This window comes from Microcaecilia unicolor, chromosome 11 (genome assembly GCF_901765095.1).
Source record: "Microcaecilia unicolor chromosome 11, aMicUni1.1, whole genome shotgun sequence".
NCBI lineage: Eukaryota > Metazoa > Chordata > Amphibia > Gymnophiona > Siphonopidae > Microcaecilia > Microcaecilia unicolor.
Genome location: NC_044041.1, coordinates 31,761,360 through 31,781,743, shown reverse-complemented (window position 1 = coordinate 31,781,743; position 20,384 = coordinate 31,761,360). Strand labels below are relative to the sequence as shown.

The following is a 20,384-nucleotide window of genomic DNA, read 5'->3' as shown; positions in this document are numbered from 1 at the left end:
CTACTACTACTTAACATTTCTAGAGCGCTACTAGGGTTACGCAGCGCTGTACAATTTAACAAAGAGAGACAGTCCCTGCTCAAAGAGCTTACAATCTAATAGACAAGTGAACGGTCGGTCCGATCGGGGCAGTCAAATTGGGGCAGTCTGGATTCACTGAACTAAATAGTATGATGGAAAAAACAGTCTGCCAAATAAGCATCCATTTTTCACAGCACTGTTTACTAAAAGATGTTTGTGAATTTATATATAAATGAATTCCTATAGCCTTGTCCACTACTCTCTAACCTTCGCTGAAAGCACTTCTGCTGTACAGAGACCCTGTGCACTCATGTACAACTGCCAGATGCCTAAAGCAAAGACTGAGAAAGACAGCATGGTTTCCAAAAACAGTTTGCCCCTACCTTCATCTTTCTCCCACTCCACACAACGATTGGCTAGAACCTGAAAAGCTGCCCATGCCATGGTGGCCACTTTCTGCTTCTTGGTCTGTTTTTCACTTGAAATAGTTTCTGTCTGGCTGCTTAAACTACAGAGGCGATCCATAAGCTGAACCAGGCCGCTTCGTACCAAGCATTTCTCTTCACTCCTATTAATAGAGGGTTTTAGAAGTCATAGGCATCTCTATCCTTATATGCTGTGATTAGGTTACAGAAACGTAATTCTGAAGTTCTAACAACACAGTAGCTGTCAAACTACAAGTTGCTTTAGACAACCTTTTAGTGGATTAACTTCATGCTTGTTGGACCTTCATATCTACATACAATTCTAATCTACACCTAACCACTCAAAATTCAGTAGTCTCTCATTACTACTGGTATTCAGATTTTCTAGAATGCAACAAGTAGTACATGCCATTTCCACCCAGTTACATCAAAATCAAAACCAAGCAGAATCTCAGTCATTTTTTTTCTTTTTTGTAATACAATACTTACCTTGTATATGGTATAGTACACAGAAGACCAATACTGTTTGCACAGGCAATAGGGTAACGAGCGCATAATGAAACGACAGATGTCATGGTCTCTCCAAAGGCTTCTTGAACCTGTTCCACCATTCCACCACATGTTAGCTCTTCAATCCTATGAAAAATATATAGGAAAGAAGACTTCTTGCAACAAAGAAAAATAATTTAGAAGCCCTTCTACTAAAGCTTAGCACTCGCCAATGGAATTAGTGCGCTAAATGCTGCATGTACTGTTTCACACCTATGGACCACGTAGGACTTAGCGAACATGTCCATTAACACACACTAAGCTTCAGTAAAAGGGCTCCTTAATTTACAAAAAGGCTGACTAATCTCATTACGTTAAGAGACCATACCTGAAAAGCTCTGCTGCAAATGGTGACTTACAAGGTTCACTTCTCAAACCTTTCAGTAATCCATGGCAACTTAAGAATATTCATGTTGTGTAAAAAAAAAGTTAATTTTGAAGCCTATGATGACCTTCATTAAAATGAGAAAATCTCCAATCATTTTATCTACATTGCCTAGGGTTTACAATACAGGATGTCCTCAACTTATATTGCTTCCTAAAAAACAAATCATATGTTTTCAAACGCTCTAACTCAGAATTGTTTTAATTTGAACCACCTTAAGTAAAGGACTTCTTAAATCCTGTTTCAAATCTGAGAATCTACTGTCATGTGGATTTCCTTGAACTATGATCACTAATCACTGACTTCCATTATTCAGCCCACCATATTTGCTGTTAGTAACAAAGGTCTGCCAAACACATTTTTAGAAAGGAATCTGAGGGGAGATTCTTACCTTGGTCCTCCTTGAAGCACCATAGTGACTGGTCCTACAAGGTGTGTCACTCCTCCAACACGAACTGCTGCAGTGAGTAGTTCTCTCATGTGAACCAGAGCTTGTTTGCGTGTGCTGCCTCGACGCCATCGAGTCTGAGCAGCTAAAAGAAAACTACTGCTAGATACCTGAAACAAGAAGGTTATACAGTGTTCAAATACAAAACAGCATCTACCAGAACATGAAAATCTAAGACAGGATTTACTAATTCTGTGAGTACACACCGCTTGATCTGGATTGGTCCCAATGAAGGCAAACAGCTGTCCCAGCAACACACTGTAGGTAGGTTTATCTCTACTATCTTCAATGGTTAAAGACTGGAGAAGAGTAAAGGAACTACTTCTGTGACTGGTAACATTGCGCCTCCTGTAGGAAAATAGCACTTGCTAAAGAAACCCATGAACAGAATTTATATTAAAAAACAAAAAATAATTGTATTTTATTGATGTTCTATTAACTCTCGAACCATTCTAGACTGTGGGTAGTTTATAATCTTGTACTGTGGAATTTACAATATAGCAGCACCCTAAGAGGCAGGATTTACTAGTTTCAAGTATCGTTTTTATAGATAATGAATCAGTTGATAACTATTTACCAATTCTGTAAAGTTTTTGGGACAAAATTTGTCAAACTTCAGACTACTGTTTTACATACTTTTTTGGCTGTTAGAGCGGACCTTAGTTGTTCAGATTGTATGCTGATGGCAACTACATCTGCAAAAAAAAAAAAAAAAACTATGCGAGAAAGGCCACGCGACAGATGCTAAGATGGCAGAAAAGAGCGTGCCGGGATCTCCTTAACACAGCTCCGATTAAGGGGCACAGATTATCGCCAAGGTGAGCGCAGCCATGGAGACCTCGATGGGCAAACAATTTCAACATGTCTTAGATAAGCTGGATCTTATCGAACAAAACTTTACAGACCTCATGAGAGAGTTTCAAGCAATGAAGCAGCGAGTTAGCAGTGTTGAAGATGTGGTTCATGATTTGGAGCAGGATCGGCCTAAGATGACTGCTAAGCTACGGGGGCTGGAGGAAAATTTGGACCAACTTGAAAACAACCTCCGGCTGATCAGCCTCCCTGAAACTCTACTGGACCGAGACTTGCATACATTCTTAGAAAAGTGGATAACGGATTCCCTCCAGCTCCCATGGCTCAATGGACAACTCCAGATTGAATGGGCCCAACAGCTGGGGCAATGTCAGGACAATGCAACAAAGCCCTGGGTGGTTATTTTCAAGATACTAAATTATGCTCATAAGATGGATGTATTGCAGGCTCTGCAGAGTGGTCAAAAACTGGAATATGAGGGGATTCTCTATATTACATAAGTACATAAGTAATGCCATACTAGGAAAGACCAAGGGTCCATCGAGCCCGCATCCTGTTCACGACAGTGGCCAATCCAGGCCACGGGCACCTGGCAAGCTTCCCAAACGTACAAACATTCTATACATGTTATTCCTGGAATTGTGGATTTTTCCCAAGTCCATTTAGTAGCGATTTATGGACTTGTCCTTTAGGAAACCGTCCAACCCCTTTTTAAACTTTGCTAAGCTAACCGCCTTCACCACTTTCTCCGGCAACGAATTCCAGAGTTTAATTACGCGTTGGGTGAAGAAACATTTTCTCCGATTTGTTTTAAATTTACTACACTGTAGTTTCATCGCATGCCCCCTAGTCCTAGTATTTTTGGAAAGTGTGAACAGACGCTTCACATCCACCTGTTCCACTCCACTCATTATTTTATATACCTCTATCATGTCTCCCCTCAGCCGTCTCTTCTCCAAGCTGAATAGCCCTAGCCTCCTTAGTCTTTCTTCATAGGGAAGTCGTCCCATCCCCGCTATCATTTTAGTCACCCTTCGCTGCACCTTTTCCAATTCTACTATATCTTTCTTGAGATGTGGCGACCAGAATTGAACACAATACTCAAGGTGCGGTCGCACCATGGAGTGATACAACGGCATTATAACATCCTCACATCTGTTTTCCATACCTTTCCTAATAATACCCAACATTCTATTCGTTTTCCTAGCCGCAGCAGCACACTGAGCAGAAGGTTTCAGTGTATTATCGACAACGACACCCAGATCCCTTTCTTGGTCCGTAACTCCTAACGTGGAACCTTGCATGACGTAGCTATAATTCAGGTTCTTTTTTCCCACATGCATCACTTTGCACTTGCTCACATTAAACGTCATCTGCCATTTAGCCACCCAGTCTCCCAGTCTCGTAAGGTCCTCTTGTAATTTTTCACAATCCTGTCGCGATTTAACAACTTTGAATAACTTTGTGTCATCAGCAAATTTTATTACCTCGCTAGTTACTCCCATCTCTAAATCATTTATAAATATATTAAAAAGCAGCGGTCCTAGCACAGACCCCTGAGGAACCCCACTAACTACCCTTCTCCATTGTGAATACTGCCCATTTAACCCCACTCTCTGTTTCCTATCCTTCAACCAGTTTTTAATCCACAATAGGACATTTCCTCCTATCCCATGACCCTCCAATTTTCTCTGTAGCCTTTCATGAGATACCTTGTCAAACGCCTTTTGAAAATCCAGATACACAATATCAACCGGTTCCCCTTTGTCCACATGTTTGTTTACTCCTTCAAAGAATAGAAGTAAATTGGTCAGGCAAGATTTCCCCACACAAAAACCGTGCTGACTTGGTCTCAGTAATCCATGTCCTCGGATGTGCTCTGTAATTTTGTTTTTAATAATAGCCTCTACCATTTTCCCTGGCACTGACATCAGACTCACCGGTCTATAATTTCCCGGATCTCCCCTGGAGCCTTTTTTAAAAATCGGCGTTACATTGGCCACCCTCCCATCTTCCGGTACCACACTTGATTTTAAGGATAAGTTGCATATCACTAGCAGTAGCTCCGCAAGCTCATTTTTCAGTTCTATCAGTACTCTAGGATGAATACCATCCGGTCCAGGAGATTTGCTACTCTTCAGTTTGCTGAACTGCCCCATTACGTCCTCCAGGTTTACCGTGAAGTCAGTAAGTTTCTCCGACTTGTCCGCTTGAAATACCATTTCCGACACCGGTATCCCACCCAAATCTTCCTCGGTGAAGACCGAAGCAAAGAATTCATTCAGTCTCTCCACTACGTCTTTGTCTTCCTTGATCGCCCCTTTTACCCCTCGGTCATCCATATTGTATTTTCAGGATTACTCTGTGGCCATATCAGTGGCGCGGAAGGCATTCTCACCTCTCTTTACAAAATTGGTTCAGTGTCATATCTGCTTCACGATGGCTTATCCAGCGAAACTTCACTTATTTCACAATGGCACCACTCATGTGTTCGACTCTACTACTGATGCAGCCAAATTTGTGGTTCAGCTAGCTACATCGCCCCCCGTCTCCCCCACTGATGGCTTTATGGTTTCTGCTTCTTGGGGCACATGTGCATTGTTTCTCCATTGTAAGTGATTACTCTTTGGGGGGGGAGCTCCATCTTCACTCCCTACTTGGTACTTTTTCTTCCACCCTGTTGGAGAGGTCAGCATGGTTTCTGGGACAGCTGCAGTGTTTATTGACTTCACATTTACGCTGGTGCTGCGGCACCAAGAACAGCCTTTGCAGAGCCATCTTAAAAGCTTAAATCCTGGATGGCCTTTGTTTGGCTTTAGAGTGGCCTCATGTTGGGCATATATTTCATTGCAAGAGTCATGCACAGTCCGGGAATTTTCAACACACTGTTTTGGATCCACTGCAGCATCTTGACTGTTTGCGGGGTTCTATTGTTAATAAACTTTATTTTGTTATCTGTTTTGAAAGGTTTTTTTTTTTTTTTTTTTAAGCATTTGCTGTTCTGGGAACTGTTGGAGTTATGGAGGGTTGGTGGGGGTTGTGTGGGAATTATGGAGTGTTGGTGGAGGTTGTGAGTGTGAGGAAGGGTGGTGGGTGTGCATCCTTTTTTTTTTTCCTCTCCTCTGTTTAATATAGGGGAGTTACTGATACTATCCTTTTCTGGGGAAGCAGATCCCTTGGGGATAGGGGCCCCATATTGGTGGTCTGAGGTGAGTTTTCTAGGAGAAGGGTGAGTAGGGTGCATGGGGGGGATGTTGAGTGGGTGGGGCTTAAAGGGCTGACTTTTTCTTGGAGTCTTAAGTATAAGTGGGAGCAATAGTGTCAACAGTCATGGAGTCTGGTTATGTTTTTCAGTGTGGCTAGTACTCTGCTATGGGTCTGGGGGTGGGGAGGAGTGGCTGGGACACCCTCCTGGTGATTGGTTCTGAGTATTGTGGGGATTCTGTACCATGGTTTTTAATGTAATTACTTGGAACGTGGGGGCATCAACTCCTTAAAAAAAAGCAACAGAAAATTCTGCAGGCCCTGCATAGACAGGGGGCCTCATTTTCATTTTTACAAGAGACACACTTGGAGGCAGTAGAGCATGGGAAGGATCGGCGATGATGGGTGGGTGAATGTTTCCAAACTCCAGCATTTCTTAAAAAGGCAGGTGTGATTATACTTATTAAAGCACTTTGTTTGTAGCATTCCATGTGCTGGACCTGAACCAAAATACTGCAAAATAATTTCTATTTTATTCTAATTTATCAACTTTCTGTCTACAGGTTTAGCTATCTGATATATCTATTCTCTTGAATTTATTGCTTAATTAAGTTGTCCTGTGAATCTGTATTGTGGTGCACTTCTCTGTCTTATAACTCTGCCCCCCCCCCCCCCCCCCCAAAAAAGACAAAATCAACAACAAAAAAATCTCTCTCTTCCTGTCTAGCTCTGATAGTAGAGAGGATAGGTTTATCTAACTGCTTCTTGTCCTACACCCTGCTAACTCTTACTGTAGCATTCTAACTTTGTGGACAGGTTCTGCCAATCCTAGACAAAAGAAGCAGCCTTAGTCTCCCAACTGGTTATAAATTTGCATTTTACATTGATGAAACTGTTATAATTAGTGGGAATATTTAGATTTACTAAAGGAAAATTATATTCTAGTGGAATCTGATTGTTGAAGCAAATTGAATTTATCACACTGTATCATTGCTGGCCCCACCCAGAGAACTTTTTTTTTATACAGCACATTTCACTCACTGGGACTTAGAGTCCCACCCACCCCAAGGTTTAATCAGTCATATATAGACAAGCCAAAAATCATTAACTTTACTCCTCAGTCACACACAGGCAATCTTGCAGACTGTTAACCCTATCATAGTGCACCTGTTCATACCCATTTCAACCAATCAAGATAACTTTTATTCTCTGTAATAATTGTGGTGCTTAAGTTCCAAGGCAAAAGCAGTTTACATATATTCAGGTACTTATTTTGTACCAGGGACAATGGAGGGTTAAGTGACTTGCCCAGAGTCACAAGAAGCTGCAGTGGGAATCGAACTCAGTTCCCCAGGCACTAACCACTACGTTACTCCTCCACTCCACTTAAGGCTTTTCCTATCTGTCTTCAGCTTGCTAGTTTAAAACGGAGCTCAGCAAAGTAAAGCAGGAACTGGTTGCACTTAAAGCAGCTTCTATAACTGCACAGAATCATACCAACTTCTCACCACTGCTTCAAAGGATAAAACCACCTAAGAATAGATGGTTCACAATAGGATCAGGCAGATTACGTTATGTGGCACAGAAGCATCCGCCCTCACAAGTGTTGCCCCTACAGCAGTGCCATAGTGAGGGTGCCTGACACCCGGGGCGGGTCGCCGCTGCGCCCCCCTCCCGGGTGCAGGGCACGGCACCCCCCCTCCCGAAACGCACCCTACCTTTCAGCAGGGGGCAGGTGGGAGGGCCAATCCGCCCCCAGTGCACGTCACTGGGAGCTGCGTCGGCTCTGCTGCTTCTCTGCTTTCTCTGCCCCGGAACAGGAAGTAACCTGTTCCAGGGCAGAAAGAGCAGGGAACCAGCGAGCCGACACCCCCCCCCCCCCCCCCCCCCAAGCGAGTGCACCCGGGGTGGACCGCCCCACTGCCCCCCCCCCCCCACTTCCTACACCACTGCCCTACAGAAGTCTTTTGCTCCATTACAGCACTGTGATGTCCCTGAAAATAGAACTGCGGCGGAAGAAAAAGCAATGAAGGTGGAACAAAAAGATATGAAGGTGCCCAAAGAGAAAAGACACCCCCCAAAGCACTAATGTTGCAACTCATACCATGAAACTGTTGCTACTAAGGGATTTCATTATCAGAGGCATTAACTTTGAAACACAGTTTAAGGGGCCATGCAAAGTGAAATGCCTTCCAGGCTCCTCAGCTACCAGGAGTACCAAGCAAATAATCTCTATAATCAGGAGAAGAAACTAAGGAGACAAACACTGATGTTGTTATTCACTTGGGAACAAATGACTTGTCCAGTAATACCCCACTTGCCATGCAGAGAGCTTTTCAGGAGCTAGGAGAGAGGTTAAAACCTTTGATACAAACAATAGCTTTCTCTGAAGTACTACCTACCTTTAGAAAGGGAGAGAAAAGATTGCAAAGTACTGAAAATTTCAATAGCTGGCTCAAAGCCTGGTGTCACAAAGAAGGTTTTAGGTACATAGGAGGATGGGGCAATAAATGGAAAAACAAAAGACTATATTGTAATGATGGGCTGCATCTCACTGTGGCAGGAAAAAAGTCCTTGGGGAAAAATTTAGACAATATGCTTGTAGGCATTTAAACTAGAAGACGGGAGTGGCATATAGAGTCAGGTCACTTCAAGTGATCATCCTCAGCTAAAGCTAAAAACAAGATGTGACACTAGAAAAGAAAGCAATGAAAACAACAATCTTAGTAAATCACTTCTTATCAACACAGCAGAAAGTGAGACTAAACAAAAAACTAAACAAAAATGCCACTGAAATGTAGATGGAAAGCAATGACCATAAATGCTCACAGTCTAAGCAACAAAGTTCATGACCAGCAAGCCCTGATGTTAGAGGCAGACTTAGACGTTGTTGCAATCACGGAGACATGGCTCAATGATTCCCATGAATGGGATGCAAACATACCAGGCTATAATCTATTTAGAAAGGATAGATATGGTCGTAAAGGTGGAGGAGTAGCTCTGTATGTGAGAAATGATATCGCAGTGACTGAAATGACAGGGGCCTGGGGAAAGGAAGAAGCGATATGGATCACCTTAAAAAGAGATGATGGAACCTCTGTCCACATGGGTGTTGTCTACAGACCTCCGACACAATCGGAGGAATTTAGATAAAGATCTGGAAAGAAAAGAGAGGGCTGTTGCTGGGAGATTTCAATCTGCCAGATGTGGATTGGAAAGTTCCATCTGTGGAATCAGAAAGAAGTAGAAAGATCGTGGATGCTTTTCAAAGTGCTCCACTCAGACAAATGGTGATGGAACCCACGAGAGAAGAAGCGACGCTGGATCAGGTGCTCACAAATGGGGATAGTGTGTCGAATGTCCGAGTGGGTGCCCACCTGGGCAGCAGTGACCATCAAACAGTTTGGTTTGATGTTAACAGCTGAAGTTGGGGGCCTGGATTTCAAGCATGCTGACTTTAGTAAAAAGGGGGAATACCTGAGAAAGGAGCTGATGGGCAGGGGGAACATACAAGAAGTGGCAGTGGTCCAGGCTGAAAGAAGCTATAAATATGGCCACAAACCTTTATGTAAGGAGAGTAAATACAAGCAAGAGAAAAAGGAAACTGAGATGCTTCTCCAAGCAAGTGGCTGAGAAAATAAAGGCTAAAGGGTTGGCGTTCCTGAAATGCAGAAAAACTCAAGAAGACGAACTTGGAGAGGAATACCGGATGAAACTGAAAGAAGCCAAGAGAGAGATACGTCTGGCAAAAGCGCAAGCGGAAGAACAAATGGCTAGAAATGTAAAGCGTGGCAACAAAAATTTCTTCAGGTATATTAGTGATAGGAGGAAGACTAAAAATGGAATTGTGAGACTGAAAGATGCTGCGAACTGCTATGTGGATAATGATGAAGGAAAAGCAAATTTGCTAAACAAATACTTTTGCTCTGTTTTCACTGAAGAGAATCCTGGAGGACCACGATTGATTGGCAAAAGTGCATATGAGAATGGAGCGGATATAGCACCGTTCACGGAAGCAAGTGTGTATGAACAACTTGAAAATCTAAAGGTGGACAAAGCCATGGAACTGGACAGGATCCACCCCAGGATATAGAGGGAGCTCAGAGTGGTTCTGGCGGGTCCCCTTAAAGATTTGTTTAATAAATGCTTGGAGATGGGAGAGGTTCCGTGGGATTGGTTTTACCAAAGATAAATCGTGCCAAACGAATCTCACTGAATTCTTTCACTGGGTGACCGGAGAATTGAATCATGGACGTGCTATAGGCGTAATCTACTTAGATTTCACCAAAGCTTTTGACACGGTTCCCCACAGGAGGCTATTGAGTAAACTTGACAGGCTGAAGATAGGACCCGACGCGGTGAACTGGATTAGGAACTGGTTGACAGACAGATGCCAGAGGGTGGTGGTAAATGGAATTCGCTCGGATGAGGGAAAGGTGAGTAGTGGAGTGCCTCAGGGATCGGTGCTGGGGCTGATTCTGTTCAATATATTTGTGAGTGACATTGCCAAAGGGTTAGAAGGTAAAGTTTGCCTTTTTGCGGATGACACCAAGATTTGTAACAGAGTGGACACCCGGGAGGGTGTGGAAAACATGAAAAAAGATCTGCAGAAGCTAGTAGAATGGTCTAATGTTTGGCAATTAAAATTCAATGCGAAGAAATGCAAAGTGATGCACTCAGGGAGTAGAAATCCACGGGAGACGTATGTGTTAGGCGGTGAGAGTCTGATATGTACAAATCTTGGGGTGATAGTACCTGAGGATCTGAAGGCGACGCAACAGTGTGACAAGGTGGTGGCCATAGCCAGAAGGTTGCTAGGCTGTATAGACAGAGGTGTGACCAGCAGAAGAAAGGAGGTGTTGATGCCCCTGTACAGGTCGTTGGTGAGGCCCCACCTGGAGTATGGTGTTCAGTTTTGGAGGCCGTATCTTGCTAAGGATGTAAAAAAAAAAAACTGAAGCGGTGCAAAGAAAAGCTACAAAAATGGTATGGGATTTGCGTTACAAAACGTATGAGAAGAGACTTGCTGACCTGTATACCCTGGAGGAAAGGAGAAACAGGGGTGATATGATACAGACGTTCAAATATTTGAAAGGTATTAATCCGCAAACGAACCTGTTCCGGAGACGGGAAGGCGGTAGAACTAGAGGACATGAAATGAGGTTGAAGGGGGGAAGACTCAGGAAAAATGTCAGGAAGTATTTTTTCACGGAGAGAGTGGTGGATGCTTGGAATGCCCTCCCGCGGGAGGTGGTGGAGATGAAAATGGTAACGGAATTCAAAAATGTGTGGGATAAACATAAAAGAATCCTGTTCAGAAGGAATGGATCCTCAGAAGCTTAGCAGAGATTGGGTGGTAGCGCCGGTGGTTGGGAGGCGGGGCTAGTATTGGGCAGACTTCTATGGTCTGTGCCCTGAAAATGGTAGATACAAATCAAGGTCAGGTATACATATAAAGTAGCGTATATGAGTTTATCTTGTTGGGCAGACTGGATGGACCATACAAGTCTTTTTCTGCCATCACCTACTATGTTAGGAGATACAGGTTACCATACAAGGTTATATCCTACCCTTAGGGTCGTTTTGTGGTTACTTTGGTCTCTTTAGAACAGGTCTATGCACCTAATACCTGTTACAAATCTTGCATGTATATGAGAGGACCCCTATCATCATGTTGGGTGATTTTAATAAAGCATATGATGGTCTCCTCGATAGGCCTCATAAGGGGTGGAGAATTGGTTGGGTTCAGCAGTGGGGAATCTCGAGGCTATGTGGAGCCCTTGACCTGGTGGATGTGTGGTGTATGTTAAATCCCATGGAAGGGGATTATACCCATCTCTCCAGAGCACACTTCACCGTGTTATGGATAGATTATGTCCTAAATCATCAGGGATATCTTTATGGAGGTCGACTCTTCCACTATCGGGCCTATAGAAGCTCCCCTTTTTGAGTGTGCTCCTTCCCCCCCCATTCTCCTCTCTTTTCCTGTGTGAGTGTGTCATTGCTTTCCTATCATATTTTGGAGTTCTTTTCCTTTTCGGAAATGTGTGGAGGAGTGGCCTAGTGGTTAGGGTGGTGGACTTTGGTCCTGGGGAACTGAGTTCAATTCCCACTTCAGGCACAGGCAGCTCCTTGTGACTCTGGGCAAGTCACTTAACCCTCCATTGCCCCATGTAAGCCGCATTGAGCCTGCCATGAGTGGGAAAGCGCGGGGTACAAATGTAACAAAAATAACAAAAAATAAAAATAAAGTACTAATAGTCAATCCTGGCGGTATAGCAAATCTTAATTAACTATGACAGAGAGAATGGGTGCTCTCAAGCACTTAGTGGCCAGACTTAGGATCCACCTTAGCTAGATCTTGGCTAGAGCCAACATACGCCGCTTCTGGCTGAGGAATGCTGTGGTCATGACAGTGTTGACTTGAGCTAGAGGGATATAAAAATAGGGGGGGAAATCCATATGAAAGTTAAATTCTGACTGAGCTGGAAGCCCAAAGGAGCTAGAAAAAGCTGCTGAGCTAAAACGTGGGGGGGGGGGGGGGGGGGGACATCTAGTCCAATGAAGTTACTAATCTGTATAATACTAGCACATAACATTATGCACTACACATACTGATATAGATGCCATTACCTTTTTAGCTGCAATGCTCTGCATAGGACTACCAAAATCTCTGAGGACCCAAGGCTAGTCGGATTTTCAGAATATCGGTAATGAATATTCATTACTCCCTATAATATATCTAATAACAGTCTAGTGACTATTCTTATACAATTTTCATTCACTTTATTATTATTTGCACAACAAAATCTTCTAAAAATTACAATTGTCCTACTTTATGGTTCTCTTGCTTCCATCCATTCAAACACTATCATTCACTACCTCATCCATTCTACTTACTCATTGCCTTCTTTCATATCAGAAAATTTTGTTGTGCAAATAATAATAAAGTGAAGGAAAATTGTATAAGAATAGTCACTAGACTGTTATTTATTTAATGAATATTCATTAGATAAATCTACATATAGTTACAGTTTATGCAAATTTCTCTCATGCGTATATTGCAAACTTCCTGAAAACTCAAATAGCTGTGAGACCCTAGCACAGTTTTGGGAACACCAAATTATCAAAAAACACATACCTTGGATTTGATCTAGTAAACTCAAAGTCTTCATTTCCAATCATTTCCAGGTCTGATGGAGCTGACATGCTGCGCAGGAAGACAGGTTGTTTGACAGCATGCACTATCACCTTTGTTTCAGATACCGATTTACATGCTATAAATTTAGAAAAGGCCAAAGAATCATTTGTTAGTACCAGTATATACTGTAAGAAAAAAATATGAAGGTAGCGTGAACGTATTTCTGAAAATGTACCCGATAATCTTTCAAATTTAAATACTCGGCTGTCTTTGGCAGTAATGATGTGGGCTTAGCAGTTCCTTTCCATACAATTATTAAAGTATCTCTACTTATAAAAGATCATTTTAGATGGTCACAATGTCCCTGAGTATGCATAGGGAACAATGTTTCAGAAGACTGTATTTAGGAATTATTTCAAATCATGCTGTGCATACCAACTAAGCACAAACACAGGCTGACAAACCACTGTACTTGAATTAAATTGCTTCTAATATCCCACTCCTACAGTTGCTCACACTAAAGTACAGTATTGCAGTCTCTTGAAGATTTCTGTAAAATAGTTACAAATGTTTTCCAGACTTAAATTCTCTAAACAACCTAGATGTAATCCCTTATTATAATGGGAATTACTAAGAGATAAAATGTGGAACTCTTCAGAGTTTGCAGGGGAAGTTCTAAGCTGTGGAGGATCCTACACAAGGGGATGGGTTCCTGTATAGGTTGCTGAGAGAAATGTCTGTGTTGTTTGAATGACAGTGTGGAAGGAGTTGGGAGGTAATAAATGTTATCGATAGAGAGTGAACGAGGTCTTTGGTTGCCTATACTCCTGTTGGGACCCTTGGAGGAGAGGGGGAGTCCTGGATGGGTTCAAGAAACTAAGGCTAACCAAAGAAAGTTGTTTCTGCTAATTCCAGCATTAACCTTGAGAGGAGGGGTGCTCCAAGTGGGAAACAGGGGCTCCAAGCCTGGGAGTAGGAGCAGTGAAGAGCTGTTCGGTAGCCCAGAGAAGGTAGCTTTGGAGAGGTACTCCTTTGTAGGAGGTGGACAGACAGGGAGGTCTGGTCCAATGAGGAAGATCTGTTTGCTGCACAAGTGCTGCAGACACAGCCTTATTTTGTTTCACCCAGAAGGGATGGGTATGGACAGGAGGAGCTGTATAAATCCTCCTGGGCTACTGATGCTCAAAAAGAGAGGATCCTCTCTCTTCATGCCATGCTTCAAAGACTCTCCAGACTCTAGCATAGGGTAAAAAAGTAGAACGCTCCCTTGTGAAAAATTTCAGTGATAACATCTGCATAAGGTCCAAATGGTCTCTTTGCCTCAAATGCAATCTCTTGATGGCCAGGCCATATGATAAAAGGGAGATGGATTGTAAATGACTACTGGTCCTTGCCAGAGTCCTCACCCTTGAGGTAGTTTGAAGTTGTCCACTATCTGCAACTGAACCAGGTTTGTGTACCAAAGACATCTTAGACACTCTAGCACCACTAGGATTACCAGTCCAGATTAAGAGGTGCTATCTTCTATAACAGATAGCCCATCAGGGGCTTGGGGTGGGGGTGGGGGGTGGAGGGGAGAACAACATACAGCAAATCCGTTTGTAGCCACGCATGAAGAAGGGCATCTACACATCACTTCTTTCTCCATCCAGTGGCTGATCTGATACTGACAGTGAGCTTCTCAACACAATCCAATTTGCTGATTCCAGGGGCATTCCCCTCAACAAATTTTAAGAGTCTAACTACTAATGCTGGCTTGACTCGTCAACCATGAGAGCTGAACATTATATGTTTAAGATTGAGGGGATCAACTCTAGGGGCTATATAGCTACAAACAGAGCTTGGCTAACAGCCTCCTGCAAATCACACTTCAGGCAAATCAGCATGAACTTTGATCTCGAGATTTACTGAAGCCTACATTTCAGTAGGATGGTGCCTGTGACTCATTTTGGCTGATATTAGCAGTGGGCAATCTTTGTATCACGGACCTCTCGTTTAGAGTTAAGAAGTTCTAGTCAAGCCAACCCAGCCGTTTCATAGCCTGGGTACTGGGAAAGGCCTCAGAAATAATAACACAAGACTGATCAAAGATGCAGAACAGAATGAATTGGTTACCTTATCTTCAGGAACATTGCCCCTGGCAGAACCATATATAAATGGAAACCCCAGGGATCAAAAGGGTTCTGGTGCTACCATCAGATCCCAAGCTGTCATCATCTCATGTGCTCCTCAGCTTGTGAACCCCACAAAACTCCTCTACTCACCTCTTCATCGCTGGAACACTTCAGAGCGTGGCATAGCAAACAGGAAAAAGTCTGTACAGGAAAGTAGCATACACAGAAGAAAGTAGAGGCTGACCCAAAGATGAACCAACACAGGAGATGTTGCTTAGAAGCATTTTATTCAGAGCACCAGTAGAGGGACCCGACCCTGGTCATGTTTCAGTGGGGGAAATCCGCCTGCCTCAGGGGTCACAACAAATATCTATATGCAAAAGTAGTGTGTAGTCGCTGATGCAGAGACACAAGTACAACACAAACAAAGCAAAAGGTGAATATAAAGAGAAGACACTAAACGCAGTCAACATTAGGTTTAACAAATGACTGCAAGATAGAAAATTGCCAAACGTCAACAATCTATGTGAGAAGCATAAACCTATGTTCATTGTCCCATAGCAGGCAATATATATCTGATATGTTCCTACACACCAACTCAGCAGAGAAAAATGCAGGGACTACATACGAGCCTGAACTTACAGTACCAAGTCCAAGGTTGCAGCCATGGGCTCCTGCACCTGCACATAATCCCAGGCCCAGGGTGCTCTCTGCTTCATAAGGTGCAAGTCTAACCCTGAAGTTTCTGGATTCTCTCTCTGGGCAAGAAGACCTTCCCCAGGTAGTTATCAAGTAGAGCTCCCAAACACACTATGCTTTGAGAGGGCTGCAGCTTGCTCTTAGCAAAGTTGACTATCCATCCAAGGTACTCTGGAAACTGTACCACTTGGGCTGCTGCCTGACAACTTTCTTGCTCTGTCTTCACTCTGATAAGCCGAACGTTGAGATAGAGGTGAACCATAAGCCCCTCTTTATTCAAAACAGTTGCTACTGCCACCATGACCTTCAAAGATGTTCAAGGAGCTGTAACCAAGTCAAAAAAGTAGAGCCAGACTATGATGGTGAATCTTAGAACCTTTGACACAGAGATGAAATAGGAATGTGTAAACATGACTCATCAAGATCCAGCACTGTAAGAAACTCCCCTGCTCACATTGTCAAGGGGACCGAATCTAAGAATCTGCAGAGTTTGGTTCACAATTTTCAAATTTAGAATCAGCCAAAAAGTGCTTTTTTGGGGGGCACCAAAATATAAATTGAGTATCAACCTGACTTGTCTCCTACATGGGGAGGGGAACAACTGCCCCTAACACAAGCAATCTTTCCAAGGTATCTGCCATCACCATCTTTTTTGCTGGTGCCCAGAACAGACTAAAAAGGCATCTGTGAGGCAATGGGAAAATTCCAATTTGTACCCTGCCCTAATATCTAGAAATTACTAGTGGAAAGTGATTCAGGTCCACTCCTTGAAAAATGTGGATAGCCCATCCTCTATCTGCTCTATTGAGGGGTGATCACCTAGGCTTTCACTGAAGGCCTCTAAAAGGTTCCTGCAGCTTACTAACTCTGGGTACCTTTCCTGTTGTTGAAGTTAAAGGATGAAGATCTGTTCTATGGCCAAGACCACTGCAATCCAGCCATCCTGTCTGGTCTGTAACGTATATAAACTTTAGAAGGTTTATAAATCCCCTCGAGGATGGCATCTCCAAAGGTCCCCGATTCCGGCACTGCAAGCTCTTCTTTCCGAAACAAAGGGATTTATCTCCTTCCACTGCAGCCAGCTCTTTCCCCTCTAAAGCAATGAACAAGGAGAGACCCCACTCGATACTACTCATTGTAAGCCAGTTGCTTTTGGAGACATTGGTGCAAGCCATGGAAAGATCTTCAGCATCTTGCAACGCACCCATCCTCAGCCATTTAGTTAGACAAAGGGAATGGTTTGAGCTTGCAGATGTTCCTCCCCTGCAATTGCTGCATGGACTGGAAGAGACTGAGTGAAAGAGACTTCCTCTAAGGCCAGGAATGGTGACTGCATCACTCCCTGCATTTCAGCAGACTAACGTCATGTAATAGCTGCATCTCCCACCATTTCCTGAAATGCCCCAGAAGATTTGCCCTCTACAGAAACATAAGAAGAATACCTTTCCAAACTACTCTCTCGGGGCTTTCTGGTACTGAATCAGGTTGCTGTCCCCAGATAACACAGCTCCCTCGGCAGGCACTGCACTGAGGAACTGCTGCACAAATAGCATTTAACAAATTCAGCCAAGGAATCCATTAACTGCCACGATTCTGTGAAGGTATGCTCTCTCCAAAAGGCAACACTAAGTCCCTTGTGCCTGCAGCCATACAACCAGAGTAGAGGAACTTTTTCATATCACTATATGTCTGGTGACCCCACTTGCCAAAAATTTGACACACTGTCAGGTTAAGTGACCAGACGGAGTATTGAGCATGTGACTGAGGGCATGTACCAGTTGATTTTTTTTCTAGAAAGATACATGACATGTAGTGGTGCTTCAAAAGACAATGCCAAGTTCCCAATTCGAGCTGCTCCTTGACAAAGCCAAAGAGATCTTGAATTCCCTGTTTATGCAGAACACAGCAACTTGTCTGTTAGCACTAGGATGTTGTTATTGCAGACCCAGTCCTTGAAGGGCCAAATATATTGTTCAAAGTTGCAAAGGGACCACTTTTGGGCTGTCCAAAAGTCCATGGGTGAAGATGAGCTCCCCAGTCTACCACAGGGGTGTCAATAGTGAGAGTAATAGTGCACGGCAGAATGTGAAATGGGCAGCCATTTGAAAGAGCGACATTATCTTGCCACTAATGGAGAGGTTTTCTGACCTTCTGTGGACATGCACTGACAATTTAATGCCAATGTAGCTTAAGGTGCCACTGCAGATTACTCAAAGCATTTTAGCTTAACCTTTTTCATAAAAAACTGAATGGCTTATTTCCAAAACCATCTAAGTCCAATACTATTAATATGGACTCAGCAGGTTTTAAAAATAAGCCCTTCAATTGCAGAGTGGCAGATCAGAAAACTGAAGTGATACAGTTTCATCAGGATAGGTCATATGCTTTTACTTTGACTTTCATCTCTATATTCTCACAATGGTTATAAATTGACTTTTCTGACTCTCACATTTGTGTTTAATGGTCTATAACCAGCTGGCTGGTTAGCAGAGGAATCACAGGTCAGTGATGCTGGAGGGCAAATAAACACAATTTATTTTTTTCTCTCCTTTCTTAGATTTATAATAAGAAAACACTGTATACAGAGAACAGCTACTAATGGCTATAAAACACATGAAGGTTATTAAAATACCTGGTGTCTCAGCAGGTGTACCAGATATACTCCTTGTGATGCCCGACTGTGCTGCAATAGTGACATGTAACAATAGCTCAGCTCTGTTCATCAAGCTTTTCACTAATGTTTTTGTTTTGGCCATAGGATGAGAGGATTTCGAATTTAGGGAATTCACTTCTTGAAAGAATTTCTCTCTGAAGCAACAAAGAGATATTAAACATTACATAGTTAACTGGTACTAGATAAGTGTTTTTCAGCATTACTAATGTGTGCATATATGGCTACAGAATAAGGGCTGCAACATTACAACAGTAATAAAACATTTAGGATTGGGATCATCCTTTAATTTCCTCCTAGAAATTTAACACATCTTAGAAATTTAACACATCTCTTTGATAAACTAAGTATATGGAACACATGCATCTTTATTTTGTTTACTTATTCATTCTTATATCTCACATTATCCCAAAACAAATTTTGGTTTAATGTGGCTTACAGTGAAAGTGTTGTAACAGTTTACATGTAATAAACTGAGGTTTTCTATTTAATAGTTAGTTAGAAAAACAGTTTTTGAACAGATAGATCTTCAAAGCTTTTCGGAATATAAGATAGGAACTTATATTTCTGATGTCTTTTGGAATGATATTCCACCATTTACAACCTTGATAATCAAATCCAGCAGAATAAACAGACTTGGAAGTTACATTTTACGGTTTATTTATATTCAGCCTTAATACCAAGGGTGATTACAATCAAAATGTACACAAGGCAAAAAATAAAAACAAAACAATATTAAAAACAACGTAAGAACATAAAAATAGACATACTGGGTCAGACCAATGGTCCATCTAGCCCAGTATCCTGCTTCCAGCAGTGGTCAATCCAGGTCACAAGTACCTGGCACAAACCCAATTAATAGCAACATACCATGCTACCAATCCCAGGGAAAGCAATGGCTTCCCCCATGTCCATCTCAATAAAAGACTATGGACTTTTCCTCCAGGAATTTATACAAACCTTTTTTAAACCCAGATATAACCAATGTTACCACCTCCTCCGGTAACGAGTTCCAGAGCTTAACTATTCTTTTAGTGAAAAAATATTTCCTCTTATTCGTTTTAAAATTATTTCCATGCAATTTCATTGAGCGTGCCCTGGTCTTTGTACTTTTTGAATGAGTGAAAAATCAATTCACGTTCACCCGTTCCACACCACTCAGGATTTTGTAGACCACAATCATATCCTCCCTCAGCTGTCTCTTTTCCAAGCTGAAGAGCCCTAACCTCTTTAGCCTTTCCACATATGGGAGCAATTCCATTCCATCTACCATTTTGGTCGCTCTTCTTTGAACCTTTTCTAATTCCGCTATATCTTTTTTGAGATACGGCGACAAGAACTGAATGTAATACTCAAGGTGAGGTAGCACCATGGAGCAATACAGAGGCATTATAATATTTTTGGTCTTATTTTGCATCTCTTTCCTAATAATTCCTAACATCCTGTTTGCTTTTTTAGCAGCCACCGCATATTGGGCAGAAGATTTCAGCATATTGTCTACAATGACACTTAGCACTGAGTGCTGACTCCTAAAGTGGACCCTAGCATCAGATATCTATAATTCAGATTACTCTTCCCAATGTGCACCACTTTGCATAAAACATAAGACTCTTGAAAAACATAGAGATATCAAAGATGGGCTACAGCTAATTTCTTGATCAGTTAGCCTTTCATAAGAACATTACTGCCACGATGAGTCAAGATGGTGGTCTATCGAGTTCAGCGTCCTATATCTGACATGATCAATCTGGGCCAAAAAGCTACCCAGCAGATCCCAAACAGCAATCTGTTTCTCATAGCTCAGTTCCACAAATGACAATGGCTCTCCCAAGTCTATCTAGCTAATAATTTTTATGGACTTTTCTTTCAGGAACTTGTCCAAAAATCCTACTACGTTAGTCACCTTGACTATCT

General features: G+C 42.5%; 1 protein-coding gene across 1 annotated transcript in view; it reads right to left on the bottom strand.

Moving 5' to 3' along the window:
- The window catches only part of HECTD4 (HECT domain E3 ubiquitin protein ligase 4), a 467,625-nt gene that overhangs the window by 214,986 nt on the left and 232,255 nt on the right, over positions 1-20,384 (bottom strand). The window contains 6 exon segments of the mRNA XM_030218637.1: positions 405-589; positions 936-1,082; positions 1,772-1,938; positions 2,035-2,176; positions 12,987-13,122; positions 18,432-18,607. Of these exon segments, the coding sequence (XP_030074497.1) occupies positions 405-589; positions 936-1,082; positions 1,772-1,938; positions 2,035-2,176; positions 12,987-13,122; positions 18,432-18,607 (953 nt within the window).